General features: G+C 36.3%; 3 protein-coding genes across 6 annotated transcripts; 2 read left to right on the forward strand and 1 right to left on the reverse strand.

Moving 5' to 3' along the window:
* The first annotated feature begins 6,571 nt into the window (after window positions 1–6,571).
* Window positions 6,572–11,851, forward strand: ap1s2 (adaptor related protein complex 1 subunit sigma 2). Of its 3 annotated transcripts, none has more exons than XM_049465328.1 (5): window positions 6,572–6,690; window positions 8,242–8,420; window positions 9,382–9,490; window positions 9,601–9,738; window positions 10,257–11,851. In XM_049465328.1, the coding sequence occupies exons 2-5, from the start codon at window positions 8,242–8,244 to the stop codon at window positions 10,302–10,304; spliced, it is 474 nt and encodes a 157-aa protein (XP_049321285.1). In that variant the 5' UTR covers window positions 6,572–6,690; the 3' UTR covers window positions 10,305–11,851. The 3 variants fall into 3 exon arrangements, with proteins under 3 accessions (XP_049321285.1, XP_049321286.1, XP_049321287.1); XM_049465329.1 differs by having other exon boundaries at window positions 6,599–6,741; XM_049465330.1 differs by lacking the exon at window positions 6,572–6,690 and adding an exon at window positions 6,860–6,883.
* A 198-nt stretch (window positions 11,852–12,049) lies between these two features.
* Window positions 12,050–17,208, reverse strand: zrsr2 (zinc finger (CCCH type), RNA-binding motif and serine/arginine rich 2). The gene is made up of 11 exons (XM_007240151.4): window positions 16,985–17,208; window positions 16,429–16,505; window positions 16,087–16,174; window positions 15,885–15,993; window positions 15,702–15,788; window positions 14,456–14,494; window positions 14,251–14,366; window positions 13,940–14,153; window positions 13,798–13,853; window positions 13,573–13,682; window positions 12,050–13,075 (listed from the first exon to the last, which is right to left on the reverse strand). Exons 1-11 carry the CDS (start codon window positions 17,113–17,115, stop codon window positions 12,204–12,206), a joined length of 1,899 nt encoding a protein of 632 aa, XP_007240213.3. The 5' UTR covers window positions 17,116–17,208; the 3' UTR covers window positions 12,050–12,203.
* A 50-nt stretch (window positions 17,209–17,258) lies between these two features.
* rbb4l (retinoblastoma binding protein 4, like) lies at window positions 17,259–23,745 on the forward strand. 2 transcript variants are annotated; one of them, XM_007240152.4, is made up of 12 exons: window positions 17,259–17,418; window positions 19,391–19,535; window positions 19,652–19,797; window positions 20,107–20,283; window positions 20,416–20,531; window positions 20,608–20,768; window positions 21,317–21,443; window positions 21,761–21,838; window positions 22,278–22,354; window positions 22,724–22,781; window positions 22,887–22,997; window positions 23,092–23,745. In XM_007240152.4, the coding sequence occupies exons 1-12, from the start codon at window positions 17,403–17,405 to the stop codon at window positions 23,158–23,160; spliced, it is 1,281 nt and encodes a 426-aa protein (XP_007240214.1). In that variant the 5' UTR covers window positions 17,259–17,402; the 3' UTR covers window positions 23,161–23,745. The 2 variants fall into 2 exon arrangements, with proteins under 2 accessions (XP_007240214.1, XP_049321284.1); XM_049465327.1 differs by having other exon boundaries at window positions 20,110–20,283.
* Window positions 23,746–23,790: the final 45 nt, after the last annotated feature.

A 23,790-nucleotide genomic window follows, 5' to 3' on the forward strand; every position in this document is an offset into this window, starting at 1 on the left:
AATATGAAACACCCAGCATGAACAAGGTGTTGTGGACGATCAGAAAATGTTTCATGTTTTTATAATTTTTTATGATTCTATGTTCTACTCTATGTTGTACATTATTTCAAAAGCAGTTGGACTTTTTAACAATTCAGGAAAAGTGGGTGGAACAAAAATACAGCAGGCTAAATTTGGCAGGTTTATGTTATGTATTTATTATTATGAACATTAAAGTTTTGTGTTCGTTAATAATGCTAACAGTGTAGAGCACTGAATTGACTAGAATTTACTTTCTTTTTAATATTATCTTTTTAGTCTGTCATTAAAGCAATCACCCTTTATTGTAAATTTATTATTTCCTTATTTTTTCTTATTTCGGCTGTTGACCTGAAATCTTTGTGTGATATATATTTAATACCATATTGGGATATATTATACTGAATTTCCAGTCTTTACTAAAGATAATAGAGGGAAATTCAATTCCAGCGGGCAAGTATGGGCAAGAATGTGAACAATGTAAACAGCATTACCTCTGCCTGTACTTTTGTGAGATAAAATTTTACAGTGATATAAAGACATTCATTAGGAGAATGCAGTAATGCACTGAAAATAGCCACAGTAATTAATCCTTTGGGGTTAGGGACTACACAATAAACAGAAGAACACCTGTCAGTGTGTGTTTACACCAGGAGTGACTCAGCTACAGAAGATCATTCAGTCACACTCAAAGCCAAGCTCTGACAGATAATGTGTCAAATGGGCATCTGGAGGCCAAATCAGATATCACAAGCACATCAGAATTCCCAAAAAGCTGAGTAGCTAAAATGTAGTAGTGCCTCCTGCTGTTATTTTGCTACTATTTTAGGCTAGCCTTTTAATTAGGGGAGACCAGGAAATGTGGTAATTTTTTTGTCATTTTTCCCATATATCAAGAACCATTTACACTGAAATAGCCGATTTATTATATTATAAATTTCAATCGGACGAGTCTCAGTTGTCCACTAGTTCACTAGTCTCTAATTAATAGTCAACTAGTTTATGTAGGTCTAATACATTATTGAACATTGTTGTGTATTTATCTAACCCTGTCCTTATTATTTTTTATAATAATGAACAAGAAGACATGTGACTTGTGCAGTACAGTCAGAAGAGAAAACTCAATAAGCTCTTTCAGTGATATTTGGTGATCAAGCAATGCATGGAACAGTGGACATTTAATTATCCAATGTATTTCAATACAAATTAAATTATTTATAATGATGTTCTTTTTTTTTAAATAAATAAAGGTCACTGAGTACTTGGTTCAGGTCCTAGTTCAGAAATAGAAATTTATAGAAATATTTTCATTAATGTATTAATTAATTGTTAACACACTGTAGTAATTAAGGCAGTACAATTATATAATATATATATTGCTCAGAATTATTTTAATTGTTTTATTTTATTTAATATAATGTGTTTCAGTAACAAAGTATAATTCACAATAAGTTCGGAAAAATTATAGTATATGAAAGTATAGGAATAGGAAGTATAGGAAAGTGGAACAAGGTTTTCATAAGCTTCCACAAAACATTAATTAAACTAAATAGAAAAGTCGTCATCACATAAAATTGCTTTTATAAATTAAATAGCAGCACCCACTTGTGGACGTACTGTACATTTGTATGTTTAGAAACTGTAACTGTTGAATGAATCCAGGCAATTACTGAGCTTCCAAAACGTGCAAGTAAATGAATAAAACATGATAAAGCTATTTATTTAATATAATAAATAATAAAATAAAAGATTCTGTATTTCTCTAAATCTTAATATATTAAGTATTAAAATAGCTATTAAAATAGTAATATTATTATTAATAATAATAATAATATCAAGTTCAGCATACATATATTATACTGTAGTTGGATTAGTTTTAAGTTTATAGGTGGATATAAATATTTAACAGGATTAACAGCGACTCCAACAGACGAAAACTCTCATTGTTTAAATACAGAGTCTAATTTCTCTTTCAGCCACGAGGAGGCGGTGAAATACAGCCGTTTCTTCTTTAACGTTCACAGCAGCCATAGTGTTCTGAAAGGACAGAGCGTCTCTTTATTACACAGAATTGGAGGCAAAAACGCATAAACGCTTATTATCTTATTGTTTAACAGTTTTTGTCAGAATTCAACAGTAAAACTGCAGTTTATAATATTGATTTTTTGTGTTTAGACATATAATATAACAATGTATAGTTTGTTTATGATTTGTGGGATGTATCTATCACAGATCTTTAAACAAACATTCGTATTCGAATTTTAAACAGTTTTATTTACTTTAATTTATTTATTTTTTACTGTAAAAGACTAGGTCCCGCTGTCTTGCTCAGGCTGCACTGCAGCGTCTATTCACAGGCGCGATCCCACTACTGATCGGCACGGGGGCTTTGACCTGCTCCGTCTCCGACCTGGGCCGGTTCACCCCTCCTTAGGCGACCTGGTGGTCCCGAGCTCCCTCAGGAGCACCATATCGATACCGAACTTAGTGCGGACACCCGATCGGCATAGTGCACTGCAGCCCAGAACCCCTGAGCTCAAACGATCCGCCAGCCTCAGCCTCCCAGTAGCTTGGATTACAGGCGCACGCCACTGCGCCCGGCGAGAGCAGAGTGAATCTGAGCTGCTTTTAACCATCAGATACTCACAACCAACCACCGCCACCTACTGAAGAAAGGAGGAATTACTCACACTCAAAAGTATCACACTGAGCTCACTGCACATCTTGTGCTGTTACAATGGCGTTTAAGTGGTGGTTGAAAATACTAATCTCCGGGAAAAAGTCTTGCAGGAAGGAGGAAATGCAGCCGCAGAAAGGTGAAGGAGATGCAGCTTCAGAAAGAGGACATGCACCAGAAAGAGGAGGAGAAAGATGAAAGATTGAGATATACGACTTAAAGAGACTGAGGCGCCGCTTAAAAAGAAGGATGCAGCAGAAAAATGTGGACGCACAGATAGTGAAAGAGCAGCGCATTTACATTAAAGAGCTTTAAGGCTATGCTAAGGCACTAAATACGAGGCTGGAGTAAACAAACAAGGGCACAGATCTGATGAAAAATAATCATTTCTATAGGCAATATTTGGAGTAAAAACATGGCTAGATTTATCTCAGGTTTGCGATAAAATATTTTTCCTTGTGATATACTGTATTAACTGGGGAGTTACACTGAATACCTTTAATGCCAACAGCACAACACTGCAAAAAAAATCAAGCTATAAAACACAAAAGAATATCCTTTTTGTTTTATTTTATAAATTAAATTTATGCAAACAAGTGATATATTTACATTTAAGTCATATCGAAATTATGTATATGTTAAAATAAAATCCTTTATACAAATCTTGAAACTATATAAAAAATAAAATATATATACAAACAAAATCATTATGTTTCTTTACTTTATATCTACAGCTACACATGCTATTATTTGCATGTGTTAATGTTTGTTGTGCTGGTCTGCGCAGAAACAAAAAGACTACTCTAATTTCAGGTAACTACAGGTGCATCTCAAATTTTTTTGAAAATCATTAAAAAGTTACTTTGTTTCAATTATATATTATATACACATAGATGTAATACACACACTGATCTTTTTAAAGCATTTATTTCTTTTATTGTTGATTATTATGACTTACAACTAATGAAAACCCCAAAAAATCAGTCTCTCAGAAAATTAGAATATTATATTATTTGAGACCAATTGGTACATTTGGCAGTGTGCCAAGTCCTGCTGGAAATTGAAATCTGCTTATCAATAAAAGTTGTCAGCAAAGGGAGGCATGAAGTGCTGTAAGATTGTGCGGGAAAATTCTCCACTGACTTTGGACTTCATATAACAGTGGATTAACACCAGCAGATGACATGGCTCTCCAAACCATCACTGATCATCAGTAAATTTTGCATTTCATTTGGAAGTCAAGGGGCCAGAGTCTGGAGGAACAGTGGAGAGACACATTCCAAGCTGTTTGAGGTCTACTGTGAAGTTTACACAATCAGTCATGGTTTGAGGAGCCATGTCATTTGTACTATACTCAAGGGCGTAGGAGCAGGTTTGATATTGGGGGGGACACATTTGCCAATATGAACCCAAGCCCACCCTATAGTTTCTTAGAACAACATTTGTGGAAATTACTTTTAATCACAAATAAAATTTTCTTTTTCTGTATTTTGTTTTTTATTAGTTAACAAGGTGATTTTACAACCTAAACATGTTACTTCACATTACATTTACTGTTGTAAGAAAAAATTATGCAAATACATATACATATGACAAAAATGATCAGTTATCACCTAATATTTAAAATAATATAACAGATTTGGTTATTATTATTATTATTATTATTATTATTATTATAATCATGTATTGGCATGTCAATTCTGTTGTATATTTACATTTTCTCCACTCTTTAAAAAAAATCCTACGCTTTTATTTTTCTATTAAGAGCTCTTCTAAAGATTGGTGTCCTTTTATGTAAAAGAATGTAACTTTACGTTTCATAAAGATTTTAATTATAAACGTCAGGACATGTGGCCTTACTGTGAACCCTGTTCTTACATATTCTACTGAATATTAACACTGTTCTACATATTCTAGAGCTTTCTCTGCTTTAAAGACATTTAATAAAGTAAGTGGTGGTATGATGTGTCTAATACACTGCTGGATATACATGATTAAACTCAGTAAACTCAGTAAATGGCTGTTTATTAGCTGATCAGCTGGATCAGGTGGAAAACACAATTTTGGGGCAGTGATCAGGGTTAAGAAACTGCTTTAAACTACAAACATAAAGTACTGTACTAAATTCTGACTATCCACTACATCTGGCTTCTAGATAACTAGTTAACTAAATGAATTTTTGTTCATTATTGCTCACAGTAAATCCTGTAATCCTAAATTAATAAAGACAGTTTAAAAATGAAACAGTAATTAGCTGATCAGGTACAGGGCAAGTTGAACATTACGTATATAGTTTATTTTTTCTTTAACGTTGACTTCCAATCTATCTAATTCCAAAGTTAAGCTAACTCACTCACACAGCTGCAGTTTATTAATCACAGTGGGTTTAAACTGTGTGCTGATTTAGAGTCTTGTATTTTTAACCAGCTATCAGAAACATCATCACAGTTTATGTGGTTAGCCTATCGTTACCTTTCTTTTAGAAAAATCCCCGTATATCCAGATCTTAATCAGCTGAAGCTGCTGCAGCCCGATCCCGCTGCTAAATCTCACAGCGAGGGGGCGGGGCTTCCCCCACTAGCACACCGCGGGCCGCAAAACCAGCAAGCTGATTGGCTGTTCGTGCTGAGAGGCGGGACTTAATACCTGAACCGGCTCCGTGATTGGTCCGGTCTGTCTCCTCATTAATAGTACAGCTGATCTGAGCGAAACGATATAATTTTTTGGGGGGGACAAATCCACCTGTTTCCAATATTGGGTGGGACATGTCCCACCCATCCCCCCCGGTTCCTACGCCAATGACTATACTAATACTATATTTAATCATAGTTATAAAAAACATTAGACAGATAAATTATTGGAATCTTATCACAAACCGGACCCGGACTGTAGCCGGGCCACATCCACTAAATGGGCGTGACTGTTAAGCATATCTGCCGAAAGAAAAACGGATCCAGATGGGAGTCGACTGCTGTCTGGGGCAGTACTTTTGGGAACTAAATCATGAAACATGATAAAAAAAAGTAAAAACAAATAAATAAACGTCGTATAAACAAAAATATTATAATAACCAATTCTACAGAAATATTTTTTTCTCAACAGTCTCTTTCAGTCGAAGAGTGGCTCATTCTTCCAAAACAGAGGCCGCTCTGACCAACGAGAGGGCGCAGCGCTGAGAGTTTGGACCAATCAGCGAGCCTCTCCTTTTCATCAACTGAAAACCGAAACGAGAGGAGAAGGAGTGATGTGGGATCAGAGAATGTATAGGGAGGAAAAAACCCACTTCAGTTTCTCCTGTGGGTTTCTTAGACCACAGCAGGGCGCTGCTGCTGAGTAAATCCAATACGAATGGGTTCATATGGACCAACTCAGTACAGTCAAAATGAGTGAGTTTATAAATGTTTGATCATGTTTGCTTTGAAAATTTTACTTATTTCTTCAACACAGAACAACACCACATGTTTTAGTACTGAATACATATTTTCCAACGCTTCAAAGATCCAGTTATAAGCCTTTTTTCTCTAGAATTTCCCTCTGCGAACTCTATCTATCCATCCATCCATCCATCCATCTGTAGCTGCATGAGGTTCAAGTTCCAACCAGTGAGCACACTGTAGCAGTAACGCTAGCACCTTTGGTGCCTAAAAGCCGTTTACCTTATAAAATAAAAAAAATATATCTGTATGATCTCTCCTCTGACTTAGTAAAATACTTTACTCTACTTTCCAAAATTAAAGGTTTATCATGTGAAAAAGGTTGGGAACTATTTTGTATTTGAGTTTTTAGCGGTTTAGCTGTATTAACTCATATTCATTGAGTACTCTCTCTTAGGCTCCCTCTGGCGGTGAGCAGTGATTTTGTACTATAGCGGGGAGGTGATATGGAGTGGGTGGGCTCTCCAAAATAAACCAGCTCTGGTGGGATTCATCTCTGTGGGGACAGAGCTAAAGCTAAACACATGCGAACGGAGTCATTTGTATTGTGCGAGAGTTAAGGTAAGTCTTACTGCGGTTTATTCAGGAACAGTGAGGACCTATCAGGATAATGTATGTTTTTTCTGCTGTGTTTTTATTAGTTAGCCGGTTAGCGGTTCAGTTTACCGTCATCCAGAAAAACGGAACATTGGCGTTTAGTAGGCTAGCTGAGCGCTGTGACCAGAAAGCGTTCAGAACATTGTTCTTAAAGAGGGTAAATCGGAATTAAACTGTTTATTTTTATACTTTAGGTGGTTATCATGTGATTATGGGTGATCAGCCCACAGTATCTCTCCTGTGTTTAACTATAGGGAGAGTAGAGAGCTGTGAAACAAGGCCAGCAAGTATCAGTTACCGTTAGCTCGCCTCTGTGGACAATGCCGCATATACCGGGGAGTGGCTGAGCGTCTCAGACAGAAAAAAAACGCTGAATCAAAGATATACAGCTCTGGAATTAATAAAAGACCACTTCAATTTCTGAAAAATATAAATTAAATCAAATTTATTTGCAGAAAATGAGAAATGGCTAAAATAACAAAACATTCGCAGAGCTTTCAGACCTCAAATAATGAAAAGAAAATAAGTTAATGTTCACAACGTTTTAAGAGTTCAGAAATCAATATTTGGTGGAATAACCCTGGTTTTTAATCACAGCATTAATGCATCTTGGCATGTTCTCCTCCACCAGTCTTACACACTGCTTTTGGATAACTTTAGCACTGATTAACTGATTGATACATCTTGATAGACCAGTTAATAATACATATAGAGAGTGTATTGTTTCTATCTTTTAATAATCCCTGATAGCAAAGAACATTGAATAAACCTTAATTTTTTTGGTTGCATTACATTATTTCATGTTAATCAGATGTGTTAAAAATTCTAACATTGAATCAATGTTCCTTTAAAGGTTTTGAATGGTTGGGGCCCTGAATCTACACTTACAATGATTTTAGGTGGTATTAATATGAGTAGTTATTAAATAAATGTCCTTTCCTGCACTGCAAACCCACAACACAGACTATAAGAATAGATTACAAACAATGTATACATATATTTAATGGAAGTAAAGTAAGCTATAATACAAACCATACATATTAAACCATAATGTTGAATTAACATAAAATCTGTGCTAAAAAATAATTTTGACATCAGAAAAAAACAATAAAAATGAATGTTGATTTTTTGAAATTATAGTTACTGTCCTTTGCTATGGAATTCTGTGCTACAGTATTACAGATGTCTACAGGACTATTAAAAGGAACAAAATATGATCTATTGAGAAATATTGGATACCTAGATACTTGAAATAAATAAGTTTATAGAACTGAGCAATACGTTTTGTATATTATGAAAGTTTCAAATATTCAATTGAAACACAAAAAATCTAAGCTTTTCAGTTTGTAAACAGCAGAGAGCTAAGAGTATCATTATCATGAAAATACCATGAAATATCGTGATATTATTTTAGGGCCATATTGCCCACCTCTCCTAGATATTCTTCTATTATTGCTGTATATCTGTTTTTCTATGTGTTATTTTCTAATTGATATTATTATGGTCTCTTTTTAGATGCAGTTCATGCTGCTGTTCAGTCGGCAGGGGAAGCTGCGGCTGCAGAAATGGTACGTTGCCCTGTCCGACACACAGAAAAAGAAGATCTCCCGTGAGGTGATCCAGATGGTGCTAGCACGCAAACCCAAGATGTGCAGTTTCCTGGAGTGGAGAGACTTGAAAATCGTCTACAAGAGGTCAGTGCTGTCATTTTGCTGAGGCAGTTTAAAAAAAAAAAAAAAATAATTCTATTTGTGCTTTCACTTACTGGCCACTGCATGTGGTCCACCCTATTAAGTTACGGTTAGATTTGTATAATTTGTTTAATGAATCACCTGTCCTTCATTATTATGATATTCTGGCTTTTCCACCTTATTCTATTGTGTTCTATCTATCTTTATCCTACATTTTCTGTGCTTTTTTCTAATTTTATTTTATTTTTTTCAGTTTAGATTTTATTTTTTGTCTTTTTAGAATGAGCAAAAACAATGAATGGAAAACTTAATCATGTCTCTGTAAAACTGAAAGTTGTTTCACAAGCCAAAAGCAGAAAATAAACATTAGCATAAAAAATTAACAGAAATATTTCACATTTTAAAAATTTTTGGTATCATCATTAACCCACTCTATTTCTATATCTTTTATATTTATTTATAAGGCTTTTTACGTATAGTGGTCATGGTGTTCGTCGGTTCTGTATGGTGTGCTGCGTTTAGTCACAAATTGTGCATTAACTGTGATCTAGTACCTAAATGTACACCATGTTGATCTGCAAATATTTCTAATAAAGTAGATGCTGCTGGTGCATCAGCAGTATTTTTGTAGCATATTAAGGAGTATATTCCATATTGGTCACAGTCTGGTCAAGGTCCAGACAACCTTAGTAGCGAATATCACTTTTCTATATCAGAACATTCAGCTGTATCTGATCCCTTTGTTCCAGCACAACACGCACTAACACCCCACCACCAGCACCATGTCAGTGTCACTGCACATCTATTTTTTTAAGATGTCATGATCCCTGGGTGTATTCTAAGGGTGTAAGCAAACCAGAGTCCGATTTATTTGAACTAGGAAGTCAGGTGTGAAATCAGCAATACTCAGTCTGGTGCTTTTGTGCGTGTTCTTATATTGTGTGTGCTCTCATTTTTATTTCAGATATGCCAGCCTGTATTTCTGCTGTGCCGTGGAAGACCAGGAGAATGAACTAATAACCCTTGAGATCATCCACAGATACGTAGAGCTGTTGGACAAGTATTTTGGCAGTGTGAGTTTGATGTCACAGACAAACGTTTTCTTTTTTTTTTTAACAGCTCCTGATACATAATTCATATGCTTTTTCTTTATCTGTCTCTTCCTGTCCTCTGCCTCTTTCAGGTTTGTGAGCTAGACATCATCTTCAACTTTGAGAAGGCGTACTACATATTGGATGAGTTTATACTGGGTGGAGAAGCTCAGGAGACTTCTAAGAAGATTGTCTTGAAGGCCATTGAACAGGCAGATATGTTGCAAGAGGTGGGGAAATTGGTCATGTTTACATTTTTATAATACAAGACTTAATTAACTTAATTAGTGAATATTAGTTAACTTTAAGAGGAGGGGTCCATTGCTGACACTTGCAAACCTTGTGAGTGAGGTTGAACATTGCCCAACGTGTTCATGGCAAGGCAACGTGGATAATGGGACTTTGATCAAGAGTTGATAGTCTGTGTTATTTGTGACAGTTTGGATTAGGCCTGTCAAAAATGATTACGTTCTAGACTTCAACAATTTGTATTGATTTTTCTATTGCCCATATTGCCTAGTATTGTTTCTCTTAGCAAGACCATAATATGAATCAGCAGGTTCTTTTTTTATATTACAATTCCAAACATACGTTCATTGCATTTTAAAGAATGTAATTGTATTATTATGCTTTTAAGTTATGAAATATTGTATATCACGATCATTGTTTGGGTAATATGTTTTCCAAACAAAAATAGTTTTAAAGTTTGTTTGTGTAACTTCTACACTTTCTTCTCTTCATCTTACAGGAAGCAGAAGCTCCACGCAGTGTACTGGAGGAGATTGGACTAACATAGACCTGAAGAGAACATACCTATCTGTCCATCAAGAAACCTTTTATTTTTCTTCTTTAGGTTGGTCCTTATTGTACATTTGTATTCAGATTCATCAGTCACCAAAACAGATGTGTTGTTCACCATCTTGTATTCATATCATGTAAAAAAATGAACATGCCTGGGTTTACTCAAACATTAAGGGAAATTACCACACTAACTTGCTTCTCCACACTAAGTCTTCTTGTGGGTAGGTTTCTTGGAGCACTACCTGACAATGTAGCTGTTAGCATTAATTTCTGAGTCAGTATGTGTATAACTGTGAGAACTGTAGCCTCATTATAACCCAGAACAAGTAATCTTTATTAGTCTTTTAATTGACACTTCTGCATTAATATGCCATATTACCTCATTGTATGCCCTCCACTGCCTTAAGACTCACTTTCACAGTTGGTGTACTTGGCCAGCATTTTATGCAACTTGGTGGAAGTTCATTTGTGCTCAATAGAGACTAAATGCATCTGTTTGTAAGAAATTGAATTAGGTGTTTGGGACCAAATATTATATGCTGACAAGGAAAAAGGGGAATATTATAAACAGAATATATAAAGACCTGCTTGTAAATTATGTGTAAGATTTAATAGATCAAAATGTAAAAAGTAATAACTTTCATTGGTCAGTATTTTGTGGATTAAAAAAGGCACATATGTCAGTATTAGAAATGGCATTTCTTAGCATACCGTACTGAGTGTTTCTGTACACTGGGTCTGGATGCTCCCTGAACATTTTAGTGGATTCTCTGCGTTAACAAACTCACTGAAACTTTGAAGGGGTGTGTTAATGTGCTGATTAGATGAATCAGTTGTGTTAGATTCTGAGAAACACTAAAATGTGCAGGGAAGGGTGACTCGTGTAACAAGGCTGAGAGAGACTTTTTTTGGATAGTTTACCAGGGATGGAATAAGCCTAGACTTGGACAAAAGCAGGTGATTTACCACCTGAATGGTGATTTGCCATTGCAGTTAAGACCAATATTAGGTTTAAATATTAAGAGAATTAAGGATGAGTACATGCATTGCATTGCATTGCATTGTTAAAAAGGTATTTCATATTTTGATTCCTTACTTAAATGGATATCTTAAAACTCTTGCACAGTCAGTGGAAATGCGTAATTTTCCCCTGGGGATCTTGCAAAGAGAATTCAACAAGATTTTCAAAGAGATAACCACAATAATGATGCATATTTTGAATCTTTTCCAGTGTTATATCATTGTTGCACTAATCAAACACAAGTACATAGTGACATTGTAAGCCATAATCCCCATCTGTCCAATAGAAGAAAAAAGGGATTTTGGACAATCTTAATATATGTCTTATACTAAACACTTAACTCAACTGCTAACTTCAAGAAATACTTTCCAGGTTTCAGATTATTTTTCATGCCAAAGAACCAACATTTCTCTTCTATTCCTTTTCGTATCAATGGTTTTCATTTGACACTGTGATTCACTATGTAGCCTATCTCTTGCAAATACTAAGGTTCTTTGAAAATAAAATGCAATTTTGTTAAAGTGGTGTAATAGTTCTTGCCTTCTTTGGTTATACCTGTTGCTCAAAATTCATCTACATGCTGTTCACTTACTGGCAAAAATCCCCTAAAAACCAGAGGGAAATGAAAATGGTGGCCGAGATTGTAAATGTCAGAATGTTACCAGTGACATTAAGGATTCCAACAGATTTCTTCATAAAGAAAACAAAATTCCACAAAATTCAAAAAAAATCTTTTAATTCTAATAAAATAACGTTTATTTACAAATCTACAGGTTGGCAAAGCAGTGTTTCACTTAAATAGACAAAATGACAATCTTTGTTTAAACCAAAAAATCTGCTCCTGCTGTAAACTGGAACTGAATAGCTGCAGTTTCACATATTAAGTGAAGTGTTAGTTTCAGTAGCAGTGCTGGAATTTGAGACATCTGTTATTGGCAGGCTTTCATCCTCTACTGGGCATATTGTACCTGAAAGATTTTCTGTATTATCATGTTGTGATACGTGTAGCTCCGTGATCTCTGTATAATTTCCAGACACTTCTGCTTTCTGTTTGTCCGCATCTGTTAGGGTTCTTTCATTCTCATCCTCTGACTCTTTACCAGATCCTGCAGAAGAGCTCCCGCTGGGGGATTTGCTTTTCTTTTGCTTTTGTTTCTTTTTGCTCTTCTTTTTCTTGCTCTTCTTAGAGCTTTTGTGGTGACGTGAGGAGGTAACTGCATCTGGAGAGGCATTGCAACCACTGGAGCTTTTGCTCCTCTTCTTTTCTGATCCATTCCCATATTCCTCTTCAGGGCTGTCTGATTCTGACCTTCTAGAGGATCTCTTTTTTGAGTCTTTTATGCCATCTCGTTCTCTGCTGTGTGACCGCCGTCTCTCACGGCTTCGGCTTTTTCTGTATCGCTCGCTGATAGAACCATGTCCTCTTCTTGATGAAGACCTCTGACTTTCTCTGCTTCTGCTACGACTCCGCCTCTCTCTACTGTTTCTTCTTCGCCTTTGATCGGACCTCTCACGACTCCGACTCCTTCGGTCAGTCCATCTACGGTGAGATCGCCCAGGGATGTAGCTGCGCTGTGAGAAAGTCCAGTCTCTACGATCTGATCTCCGACTAGTGAAACCACCTCCGCGGTCCGGGGACAAATGAAGGTCACGGTCTGCCTCCCAAAATTCATTAGTCGGGTTTCGAAACACATGGAGAAAGTTGCAGTGTTTACCCTTTGGACACTTCTGTCTGTCAAAAAGCCCTGAAAGAAAATATAAAAAAAACAACAACATTTATTTCACAAATTTACCATGATGCAACTCAATTTCAAACATTCAATATAGTTCTCAAAGAACTCCGTTTCTACTTGGCTAAAATAAAATTGGCATTGACACATACATAGGCTTGGATGCCTGACTGCTTGCGGGGTGCAAGATAACAATGAGCATTATGCCATGCCTGGTCCAGGGTGTTAGATAGGACCCTCAATGTCTAATCAGTGCTTCGCTATGGTAAATTAAACATGTTGCCTGTTAATTTAAAATTTAAATAGTCATACAGTGGTTTAACAATTAGTTATACACTTATTTAACAAGATATTAGATGGACCCCACTCTCCCCTACATTTATATATATGAAATATTTCCAAAAACAATTCTTTTTGGCTAATTTAAAAATGTGTCACTTTTAAACTATTTACACAAACACTAGACTAATTTGTATTAAACACAAAGTACTTCTTAAATATTAAATATTTACCACATATTGCAGTTTTCCATCTGGTTACAGGAGAGAATTCACACTGCAATTGCCTTCCAGCATACCAACGTCCATTAAACATCATGAAGGCCTCTTTGCACTGATCCTCCCTGTGCAGAAAAGAAAGGAAAAAACAAAACAAAACAATAAAAAACCCAGAAACCATCTGGTACTTTGCATATAGATACATCCATTTGTAAGATAAGCTAAAACATTCTAACTTACGTTTCATACTGCACATAAACATTGCCTCTCAAGTGAGGCTCAAAGTTGCAGCTCACCTAAAACAAAGCAAGAAACAGTTTAATGTGTTTTCACCCCAAACGTTCTGGCTTAAAAAGAATCAAATCAGGTTTTCTTACTCTACCTTGAACTGCACCACTTTCCCTGCATTCCTGAACTCTAGTAGCACATCTTCATAGAAGTCCAGAAATTGTTGGAATATTTCATCCTCACTGTACTCTAGACTAGCATCTGTGTCGTAGTCATCACGCTTCAGCTGCTCCATCCCAAATGTAACAAACATATTCCGAACCATCAAAGTGCTGCTTGTTAACGGGTGATCATGCTTTCGGGAGCACCTGTCCATGAAAAATAGCCAAAGGTTCAGGATGAACTGAAGAATATCTTTCACAAGGTAATATCATTCAATACCAAAACTACAGCTGAATATCCTACCTGTCTCCAAATCTACAAGATCCTGTTTTCAGGAAGAAGGGACAATTTGCCCTGTCTTTTTCTGTCCCGTAATCCACTGGGGCATCAGGATTTTTCCAAGAACCTCCATTTTCCAGCTGTGCAACACCACCCAATCAAAGATAAGCATACTGAATACAACATACAAACATACAAAGTATTTATATACAAATGTTTTAACGAATACCTGACTCTCTGCTTGGTCCAACATTTTCTGTACAGCTTCCTACAAATGGTGCAAACATACAGTATGGCTGATGAAAACCTGCAGTGAGCTAGCACATATCTGTTAGCAATAGTTAAGATTATTAGATTTGTAATGTATATGTAAAGTTCACAGTATATTACAGTATTTAACATGAAACACAAAATACTGTTTCTTGTGCTATATAATGTAATATATGTGGAAAAATTCATTATGCTATTAATCAGCAAAAGATACGTTTTCTTCTGTTGGAGAAGATGCCTGTAATCCCTTTCTTTTGTGTGAATTTTGGTTAAGGAATATCATGAAACAAGCATATTAATCAAATTCTAGACAATTTAACACAGAGCAAAATCAAATAAAATTGGTGTATTCTGATAATTATAACCACGCTGCTCATTTGAATCTAATAAACTGACAAGTAAAGATGTAACAATATACATGTTCAAAATGATTTAATCAAATTTTGACTTTGCAATTTTGTGCAAAAAGGATTTTTTTCTTATTATATATACACTGCAATTCATAAGTTTAAACTTTCATTTTAAATGAAAATCAAGAATGAAAAAAGGAAGATCCAGAATGATTAAGTGAGCTGCATATGAACAGAAATTAAACCTTAAGGCTGATAGCTTGAGAGAAAATGATTAAAAAAAAAAAGAATCTATTAGAGTATAAAACTAAAATGATTAATTACAATGATTCAAAACTTTTGAACTATACAGACACTGATCTCTTAAATTAATTCAAGTTTTCAAACAGAACTGTGTCTGTAAATCAAGCACTGTTACAAAGCTAAGCCTCCAAAATTGCAAGCTGTGCAACCACAAGCTTTACTCAAAAAACAGATTTTTAACCCTGATCCTGCAGTAACCCATGTTTTCACTGTATTTCTGGGGGTATTTCTCAGTCTGGCCAGATAAACTAAACCCAGAGTCTAGACTGTCCAATAAGATAAGAGTGATGAGACCTTCCTAAGGGATGGTCCTCACCTTGTGGGTAACCTTGCTAAATTGGTTATTCTGCTTTTTGGAATATTGCCCCATTCCAACTAATCAGCTTTTTTTTTTTTTTTTTATGTATTGAAATTGTCACACCCTTAACATGCAGATTTAGACTATGAGAATAATTCCTGAAAACATCTTAGTGACGCAGATATAAAAGCAGGGAATGAGAGGATATTTGGACATCAGCCTCATTCACTTTATCCTCCGAATGCAGGGATCACCTCTCTGTCTCTCTTCTCCTGCTGCTTCTGCTCCTGCTCTTCTCTTTCTTTCTTCTGCTGTTCTTCCCATTCCTCTCTGATTCTCTTCTGTGAATAGTAAAACACAATCCATATTGGATCTTAGAATTCAGTGTGAACAGTAGAAAAATATTTTAATCCACTTTACTAAAACTCTTCAGTTACCTCCTCTTCCATCTTCCTCCTTTGAGCACCATCCTCTTTCTCTTTCTTCAGCCTAAATTCCTCCTGTGCAATTCGCTCTCTCTCCATCCATTCCTTGTGTAAACGTTCTCTGGATTGGCAAAACATAACATTTCAATACATTAAGTAATTCATTAAGTATACTGACATATGAGAGAAAGGAATACAGACACATATGGCTTACTTTTCCTCTTCAGTTTCCTTGTCATCTCTGTCACCATCGCCATTATCATCATCTTGGACATTTGGGCCAATTTCAGACTGATCAACAGCTGTACATATACAGTTGTAAAATAATTAAAAAAAAAAATCACACAACTGTAATAATTATGCAAAATATGACTAACAGTAGCACACCAGCAAGAAATTGTTCTTGGACAACATAGCGTCCAAAAAGTGTTTATTGTGACAGAACTAGAACAAGCCTGACATTTGTCCACTGTGAGTGTGAACAAGCTAAACTATAAAATGCCACAATTAAGCAATAACACTGTTTGTGTATTAATGATTTAAGTGTGTGACCTACATGATTTGAGTTTAGCAAGAGCCTGGCGTTTTCGTTTCCTTCGGTCTCTCTTCAGCAAGGCTCGTCTCTGTTTCCCACTATAGAGAAGTCAGAATGTTTCAAAAAGTAAAAGAGAAGAGTTTGCAGAGTTACTGTTATTTCACATTTAGGGCAAAACATTCTGGTATTCCATTAACACCATTAACGACAGTCTTTTGGTATATCTAAATATATACACTGTAACAACTTACTTCAGTTAGTTAGCTAGGTTAAAGAGTTAGGTGACCTAGTTAGCTAACCTGTTAGTTAGGTTAGTTACAATATTTACAAATAAAAAAACTAACAACGAGGTTACTTAAGTCAGCTAGTTAATTAGGTAAGCAACCCCACTGACTAAATATACTCTGTAAATAACGTAACGCTAGCTACTTAGTTAAGTAAGCTATCGTTAGCATGTTGGTTATCAAGTTACCTAGTTAGTTGGGTAATCCATTGACTAAATCTACAATGTAATGTGATACTTAGGTTAGCTAACATAGGTTGGTTAGATTAGCATAGCTGGCGCCCATAGACCCACCTGAGAGCTGCAGCTCCAGGCGGCTGCCCCGGTGTCTCTGGTTCAGGCTGTACTAACCGGGTTTCAGCGCTCAGACTCTTAGTCTCGGTCAGAGTCTCAGCGAGGCCCTGGCAGGACTCTGCTGATAACATTGTAACGCATCTGGTGTAATATAGACTCAGATAACCGGGTCTACTTCAGCCTGTTGCTTTTGTTCTGCACGGTGATGACGGAGGGCTGGCTGCTCATGTTCCGTCGCTCAGTAGTGACGTAGTTCTCAGGCGGGCGTTTCTGCGCAGTTGGGATTGGAGCGGTGAGGAGGGAGAGCCGCGCTGAGCTCAAATTAAAACAGATAAACTGCTTCAGGTAGCGCAGAGCTCGAGCTTCGGCCTTTATACTCAGAGTTCTGCAGCTCCCGGCCTGCGGAGGACCCTCAGACATGGCGGATAAAGAAGGTAAAGTGGTGGGGAAGGAAGGAGGCGCGCGCTTTGTGTGCGTGCGCGGGGTCGGAGGAGGCTAACTGGGTTAGCTCACCAGTTTTGGCGCGGCTGGTGTAGCTGAGAGTGGCGCGAGCGCTGTATCTGTGTACACTCACTGTATACTCACACAGAGACAAAGCTCTTTATACCCCTTGGAACTTATTTAACCAACTGCTGTGTGTTTCTTACATCAGCCACACAGCCAGACAACATTAACAAACAGGGTAACTTGGCGCTATTCGTTAATGCGGGGTATCGTGGAGGCTAAAATGACAGTCAGTTAAACCTAAAGAAAGGTAATGGGATGTAGCTAATGAGAATTAGCTAGCTAGCATTGTAGCTAATGGCAATTTGTTAGTTAACGTTAACTCACTAAAGCAAGCACTCTAGTTACAAATGTTTTAGCCAAAAATGACAGCAATGAAGTCCTAACTCAAATTACACATCTCTGTAATGTAGAGTTTTGCTAGTAAAAAAACTCACACTTTATATATAAGCTATAATGTTTACAAGTAAAAGAATAAGGCCTTACAACCTTAAGAAATTCTGACTAGTCCATAGCTAACCTATACTACCTCTGTTAACTTACGTTTACTAGTGATATATTTGAAAAGTAAAAAAAAAATCAAGGTCCACACATATTTGATTATATTCTTATTAGATCTTGCTAGACAATGGCAATTCAAGATTTAGATATGTAAAACAATCTTTAATAAACACAAACTACAGCCCTGGAAAAAATGAGACCACTTAAATTTGAGTTTTTTTGCACCAAGAGTGGCATAAAGTTATCCAAAAGCAGTGTGTAAGACTGGTGGAGGAGAACAAGCCAAGATGCATGAAAACTGTGATTAAAAAACAGGTTTATTTCACCAAATATTGATTTCTGAACTATTAAAACTTTATGAATATGAACTTGTTTTAAGGTCTGAAAGCTCTGCATATTTTTTATTATATCATCCATTTCTCATTTTCTGCGAATAAATGCTCTCAATGACAATTTGAATGAATTTTTATTTGGAATTTGGGAGAAATGTCTGTAGTTTACAGAATAAAACAACAATGTTCATTTTACTCAAACATATACCTTTAAATAGCAAAATCTAATTCAAAACTGAAGTGGTCTCTTCATTTTTTCCAGAGCTGTATATTCAGTTTTGACTACTACTAACATTATTGATATCTAGACCTACTAAACAAAATTAGAAAGTTTTGTCGACTAGTTCCATGTTAGCCTCACATTCTGATGTGATGTCAGTTATGAGGCCAAATCAGCAACAGTGATGGGCATGTTTTACATGGGCTTAAAGTGTCTTGTACACAGCCTAGATGAGGCCCATGTGGGAATAAGGTTGGCTGTAATGATTAGGCCTATTTGGGAAGCCCAACTGTGTCCCAGTAATGTATATGTACAAACCCACCTCTAATTGTCCTAGCCCACTTGAGAATAGAGCTGGTATCTGAAATTGAGTGATATTTATTTATTTATTTATTTATTTATTTATTTATTTATTTATTTATTAGTAAAACAGATTTCTGTCACATTTATGCCTAATGACTTCTTGAGCTCTTTCTAGCATCTCAGAGGTTTGGTATAAATAGCCGGCTACTTCTTTGCTTCTTATAGTCCTGAACATTTTGTTGGGCAGTATGGTAGCTTTAAACACACTGCACTGCCCAAATGCCAGTATCCACAGTATGCTCCAGAAAGCAAAATTTGACAGTCAAAATATATATTTTTTATCCTCACACTGATATTTAGGTCATGCTCATCTCAGCATTTATATAAAAAAATAGTATTTTCTTTAGTGTGTATGTATTGTATGTGGTCCTAGTTTGTTTTATTATTGTTTATGAACTTTTACAGAGATTCTTGGTAATGTTTTATTAAAAAAAAAAAAGGTAAATGTTGTCCTAAGTGCCTCTTGGTTACTGTTTTTCTTTGTAGTGTACGACGATGCTGTAGAGGAGCGGGTCATAAACGAAGAATATAAAATATGGAAGAAAAACACACCCTTTCTCTATGACTTAGTCATGACACATGCACTTGAATGGCCAAGTTTAACAGTGCAGTGGTTGCCCGATGTGAACAGGTAACCAACTTTGTCTGCTGCTTTACTTTATGTTGAATAATTTATTTATATAACATTTAAATCCAATCAATGTTCCAAATAGCAAACATTTGTTTTACCTTCTGTCCCTTCTTTAGGCCAGAGGGCAAGGACTATGCAGTTCACAGACTGGTATTGGGGACACACACTTCTGATGAGCAGAACCACTTGGTGATTGCCAGTGTTCAGATCCCAAATGATGATGCTCAGTTTGACGCATCGCATTATGACAGTGAAAAAGGAGGTTAGTGGTATAAAACTAGTTTAGGAAACTTTGTATAGTAATTGGGCTGACGTCTTGAATGCTGAAACTTTTTTTGTTTTGTTTTCTCAGCAGGTACGTTCATTTCCTGAATATTTAGTGGAAGGATGAAGTTCACATGGTTGAAGTGGCTGAAAGACCAAGAGAGAAATGCTTATTATTTATGGAGGATGGGTTCATCCCTGTGCTAAATACCAATAATTATAATTATTATTATTATTTTTTTAAGTAAGACTAATGAATGAATACAGACTCCATTGATCTTACTTTATGTATTACCGTGTCTCTTCTCAGAGTTTGGTGGATTTGGGTCTGTGAGTGGCAAGATTGAAATTGAGATTAAGATCAATCATGAAGGAGAGGTGAACCGAGCCAGGTACATGCCACAGAACCCCTGCATTATTGCCACAAAGACCCCTACTTCAGACGTGCTGGTGTTTGACTACACTAAACACCCTTCCAAACCAGGTAAGCTAAAGATGATTTGTTAGAATTCAAGACTTCAAGTTTTATACAAATGTAATGACCTTTGTTATATTAATAATATAATGATTCATGTCACGCCAGTTTTTATACAGTGTTGTTTCTGTCTGTTTGCAGACCCCAGCGGTGAGTGCAGCCCAGACTTGAGACTCAGGGGACACCAGAAGGAAGGCTATGGTTTGTCCTGGAACCCCAACCTAAGTGGAAACCTGCTCAGTGCATCAGATGACCATGTGAGTTCCTAAAGGTTATGTAAGTGATACTTTGCTCAGTCAGTGGATGAATAATTAAAACCTGCCGTTTCTGCAGACAATTTGTCTATGGGACATCAGTGGATCTCCTAAGGAAGGAAAGATTGTAGATGCCAAGACTATCTTCACAGGCCATACTGCAGTGGTGGAGGACGTGTCTTGGCACCTTCTCCATGAATCACTTTTTGGCTCGGTTGCTGATGACCAGAAACTCATGATGTAAGTATGACTGCACAGTTTAAAAAAGTTTCTAGTCAGATTCCTATGTATAAAAACAGTTTGTAAACAAGTTATATAGGTTTACATCTTCTCACTTGGTTAACAGTAAAATCATCAATTTACTTTGCTTAATTAGAACATACTGTGTTAGAGCACAACTTACCTAATTACAATTCCGAAATATGCCAAGACTAAAGACTTTACAACACTTCTGCTGATTTGATTTAGAAAGTCTGTGATAAAGAACACAATTTCTTGAATTCAATAAGTCAATTTTTATTTGTTTTGTCTTGTTTTTTCCCCACATCTGGAAGACTGAATGTTCTGTTTTGACACTTATGTAAGATAATGTGTTAATGTGCTTGGGTTTGTGTAGAACTGCTTGATCATTGTACCTAAAATCAGTAATTAGGGTAGATGTCCAGGTTTGTTTCAGATATACAGGAGTCATGGCACTTTTTAATTATACAGCAAATAATGATCAGTGTTCTTCAGTAGCAGTAATTTTTATGATGATCCAATGAAACCATTCTGCATGTATTTAACAGTTGGGACACAAGATCCAATAATACAGCCAAGCCTAGCCACGCAGTGGATGCCCACACCGCTGAGGTGAACTGCTTGTCCTTCAACCCCTACAGTGAGTTCATCCTGGCCACTGGTTCTGCAGATAAGGTTTGTAGAGCTTGTCAGACTTGCAACTAATTTTCTTTTTACTGATACACATTTGTTGCTGTTATGAAAAAAAACCCTAAAAAAATGTATGTAATATGAATGAATGTTTTTTTTTTGTGTGGAATTTTCAGGATAAATAGACAAAGAAAATACTCTGAAATCATATAAAATTACACAATCATAATTACTATTAAAACGTATCTACTTTTTTCTTCTTCTGTAAAGTTACAGTTTTGAAGATATGAGGTTTTGTTCCCACAAAAACAGTATACTTCGTAAAGTTAAGGAATCTATTATTTGTTTCGTTACACCTACAGACTGTGGCGCTTTGGGATCTACGTAATCTGAAGCTAAAGCTTCACTCCTTCGAGTCGCACAAAGATGAAATCTTTCAGGTAACCCTCATCCTGTGACAAACATATTGCTCTATTATTTGACACATGCCTTGTCCATGTGTATATTTCTGTTCTATACCAGCAGACTCTTTGTTTCAGCACATGAGAACACAAAATTGGTTCAGAAATTGCTTGTGTGATCATGCCAACCCACCAGGGGGTGCTAACACATCAAAGATTAACGTGCAGTTTTTCAAGTAGTAGTGTAGTGATGAAAATAGACCTGAATTCGGTTCTGAAAACACTGCTGATAGACTTTTTTTAAGTCAATAAATGTCTAACCTTTTGCAGTTTAGTAAGGATTTCTCCAGAAGTCATTCTTCTACACCCTTAAACTCCTATGGCCATAAGGCTGATTCAGTTGATTATGTTGGTGAATTGTATTGTCTTTCTTAATTCAAGTATTTTGAAAAATATAAGACTGTTTTGCTCTCAACAGGTTCAGTGGTCGCCCCATAATGAGACCATTCTGGCTTCTAGTGGGACAGACAGGCGACTTAACGTGTGGGACTTGAGGTATAAAGGCATTATTTTTTTTTGTTTAAATCGCATGTGGCTTAAGTGAGGAAAGCCATGCTTTCAGCTTTTCTGAATTGCACATTAGGAAAATAGAATTTTAAATGTAGTGTTAATTAGGGATGGGAATTGCAGGGCATATCATGATACTGTGGTTCTGTGAAACTCGAGATATCGCAAGACGATTCTGTACGATACTTCATGTCATCTGTGTTACTGTAGAGGATAAAATACTTATAAATAAGCCAATAGCAGGAATTGTCGATTTTTTTTTTTTGTGTGTCAGTTTCACAGAATTTGACATCCAATATTCTTCACCGCTATGGCAGTGTCTTATTAATGCACAAGTTATGTTTAATATTCTTGCAGCAAAATTGGAGAGGAACAGTCTGCTGAGGATGCTGAAGATGGGCCTCCTGAATTGCTGGTGAGTTTACAAACCTATTCACACTGTCTTCAAAATGCAACTCAGTATGGTAAATTTGTGCAGCTGCATGATTCAAACTCATTATTTGATGTTTCCTTGATTTAGTTTATTCATGGAGGGCACACAGCAAAAATATCTGATTTCTCATGGAATCCCAATGAACCCTGGGTGATCTGCTCTGTGTCTGAGGACAACATCATGCAAGTTTGGCAAATGGTCAGTACTACCTTATTTCTGGTTAGAATTAATTAGAAATCACTGCAATTTTATTTTGGCTGACTTTTTTAATCTCTGCTGTTTGTTTCTTTAGGCTGAGAACATCTACAACGATGAGGAACCCGACACTCCTGCCTCAGAGCTCGAGAGTCAAGCTTCGTAAACTTTGAATCCACCATGGAATAGCAGGGTTCACATCTCCCAAGACTGAAGTACCAACCAGGATTCATCCTTTGTCAATCGATTTGGATGGATTAAATGAAACAATAAAAATGGCTGTATTTCAGGTCTTCATCCAGAGACCAATTCCAAATAAACCAGTGCTGGATTTAATTTCCCCCTCTTTTTTTCAGAAAGTATTATTCAGTTTCCTTTCTATCCCTCTGCACTCTAAACTTCAGGTTTGTTTGGAACTTTCCTTTTGAAACAGTAAACCACATTGTGTCAAATAGGTGTTTTCTAGGATTGCCAAGTTATTGGGCAGTTTTTGATGCTTTTGTTACAAAAAGACGGTGAAAGTTTGTTGCTTTCAGAAAATGCACTTGAGTGGACGCTGCTGTTTGAATCATTTTTTTCTAAATTGGAGCAGAGTAAAGCAGTTCTCCAACCCATTTTTAGTTTTTGTGCGTAAACCTTGTCAACTGCAATAAAAATCTTTTGTAATACCTTTTAAAATGATTGCTCATTTTGTATTCCTAAAATGTTAATGGTTACCATAATTCCACAAAGGAATAAAGTACAAATGATACCTAAGGTCTCTGTGAATTTTTTTCTACACGAACTGGATCGATCT

Source organism: Astyanax mexicanus, chromosome 16 (genome assembly GCF_023375975.1).
Source record: "Astyanax mexicanus isolate ESR-SI-001 chromosome 16, AstMex3_surface, whole genome shotgun sequence".
In the NCBI taxonomy this organism is placed as follows: Eukaryota; Metazoa; Chordata; class Actinopteri; order Characiformes; family Acestrorhamphidae; genus Astyanax; species Astyanax mexicanus.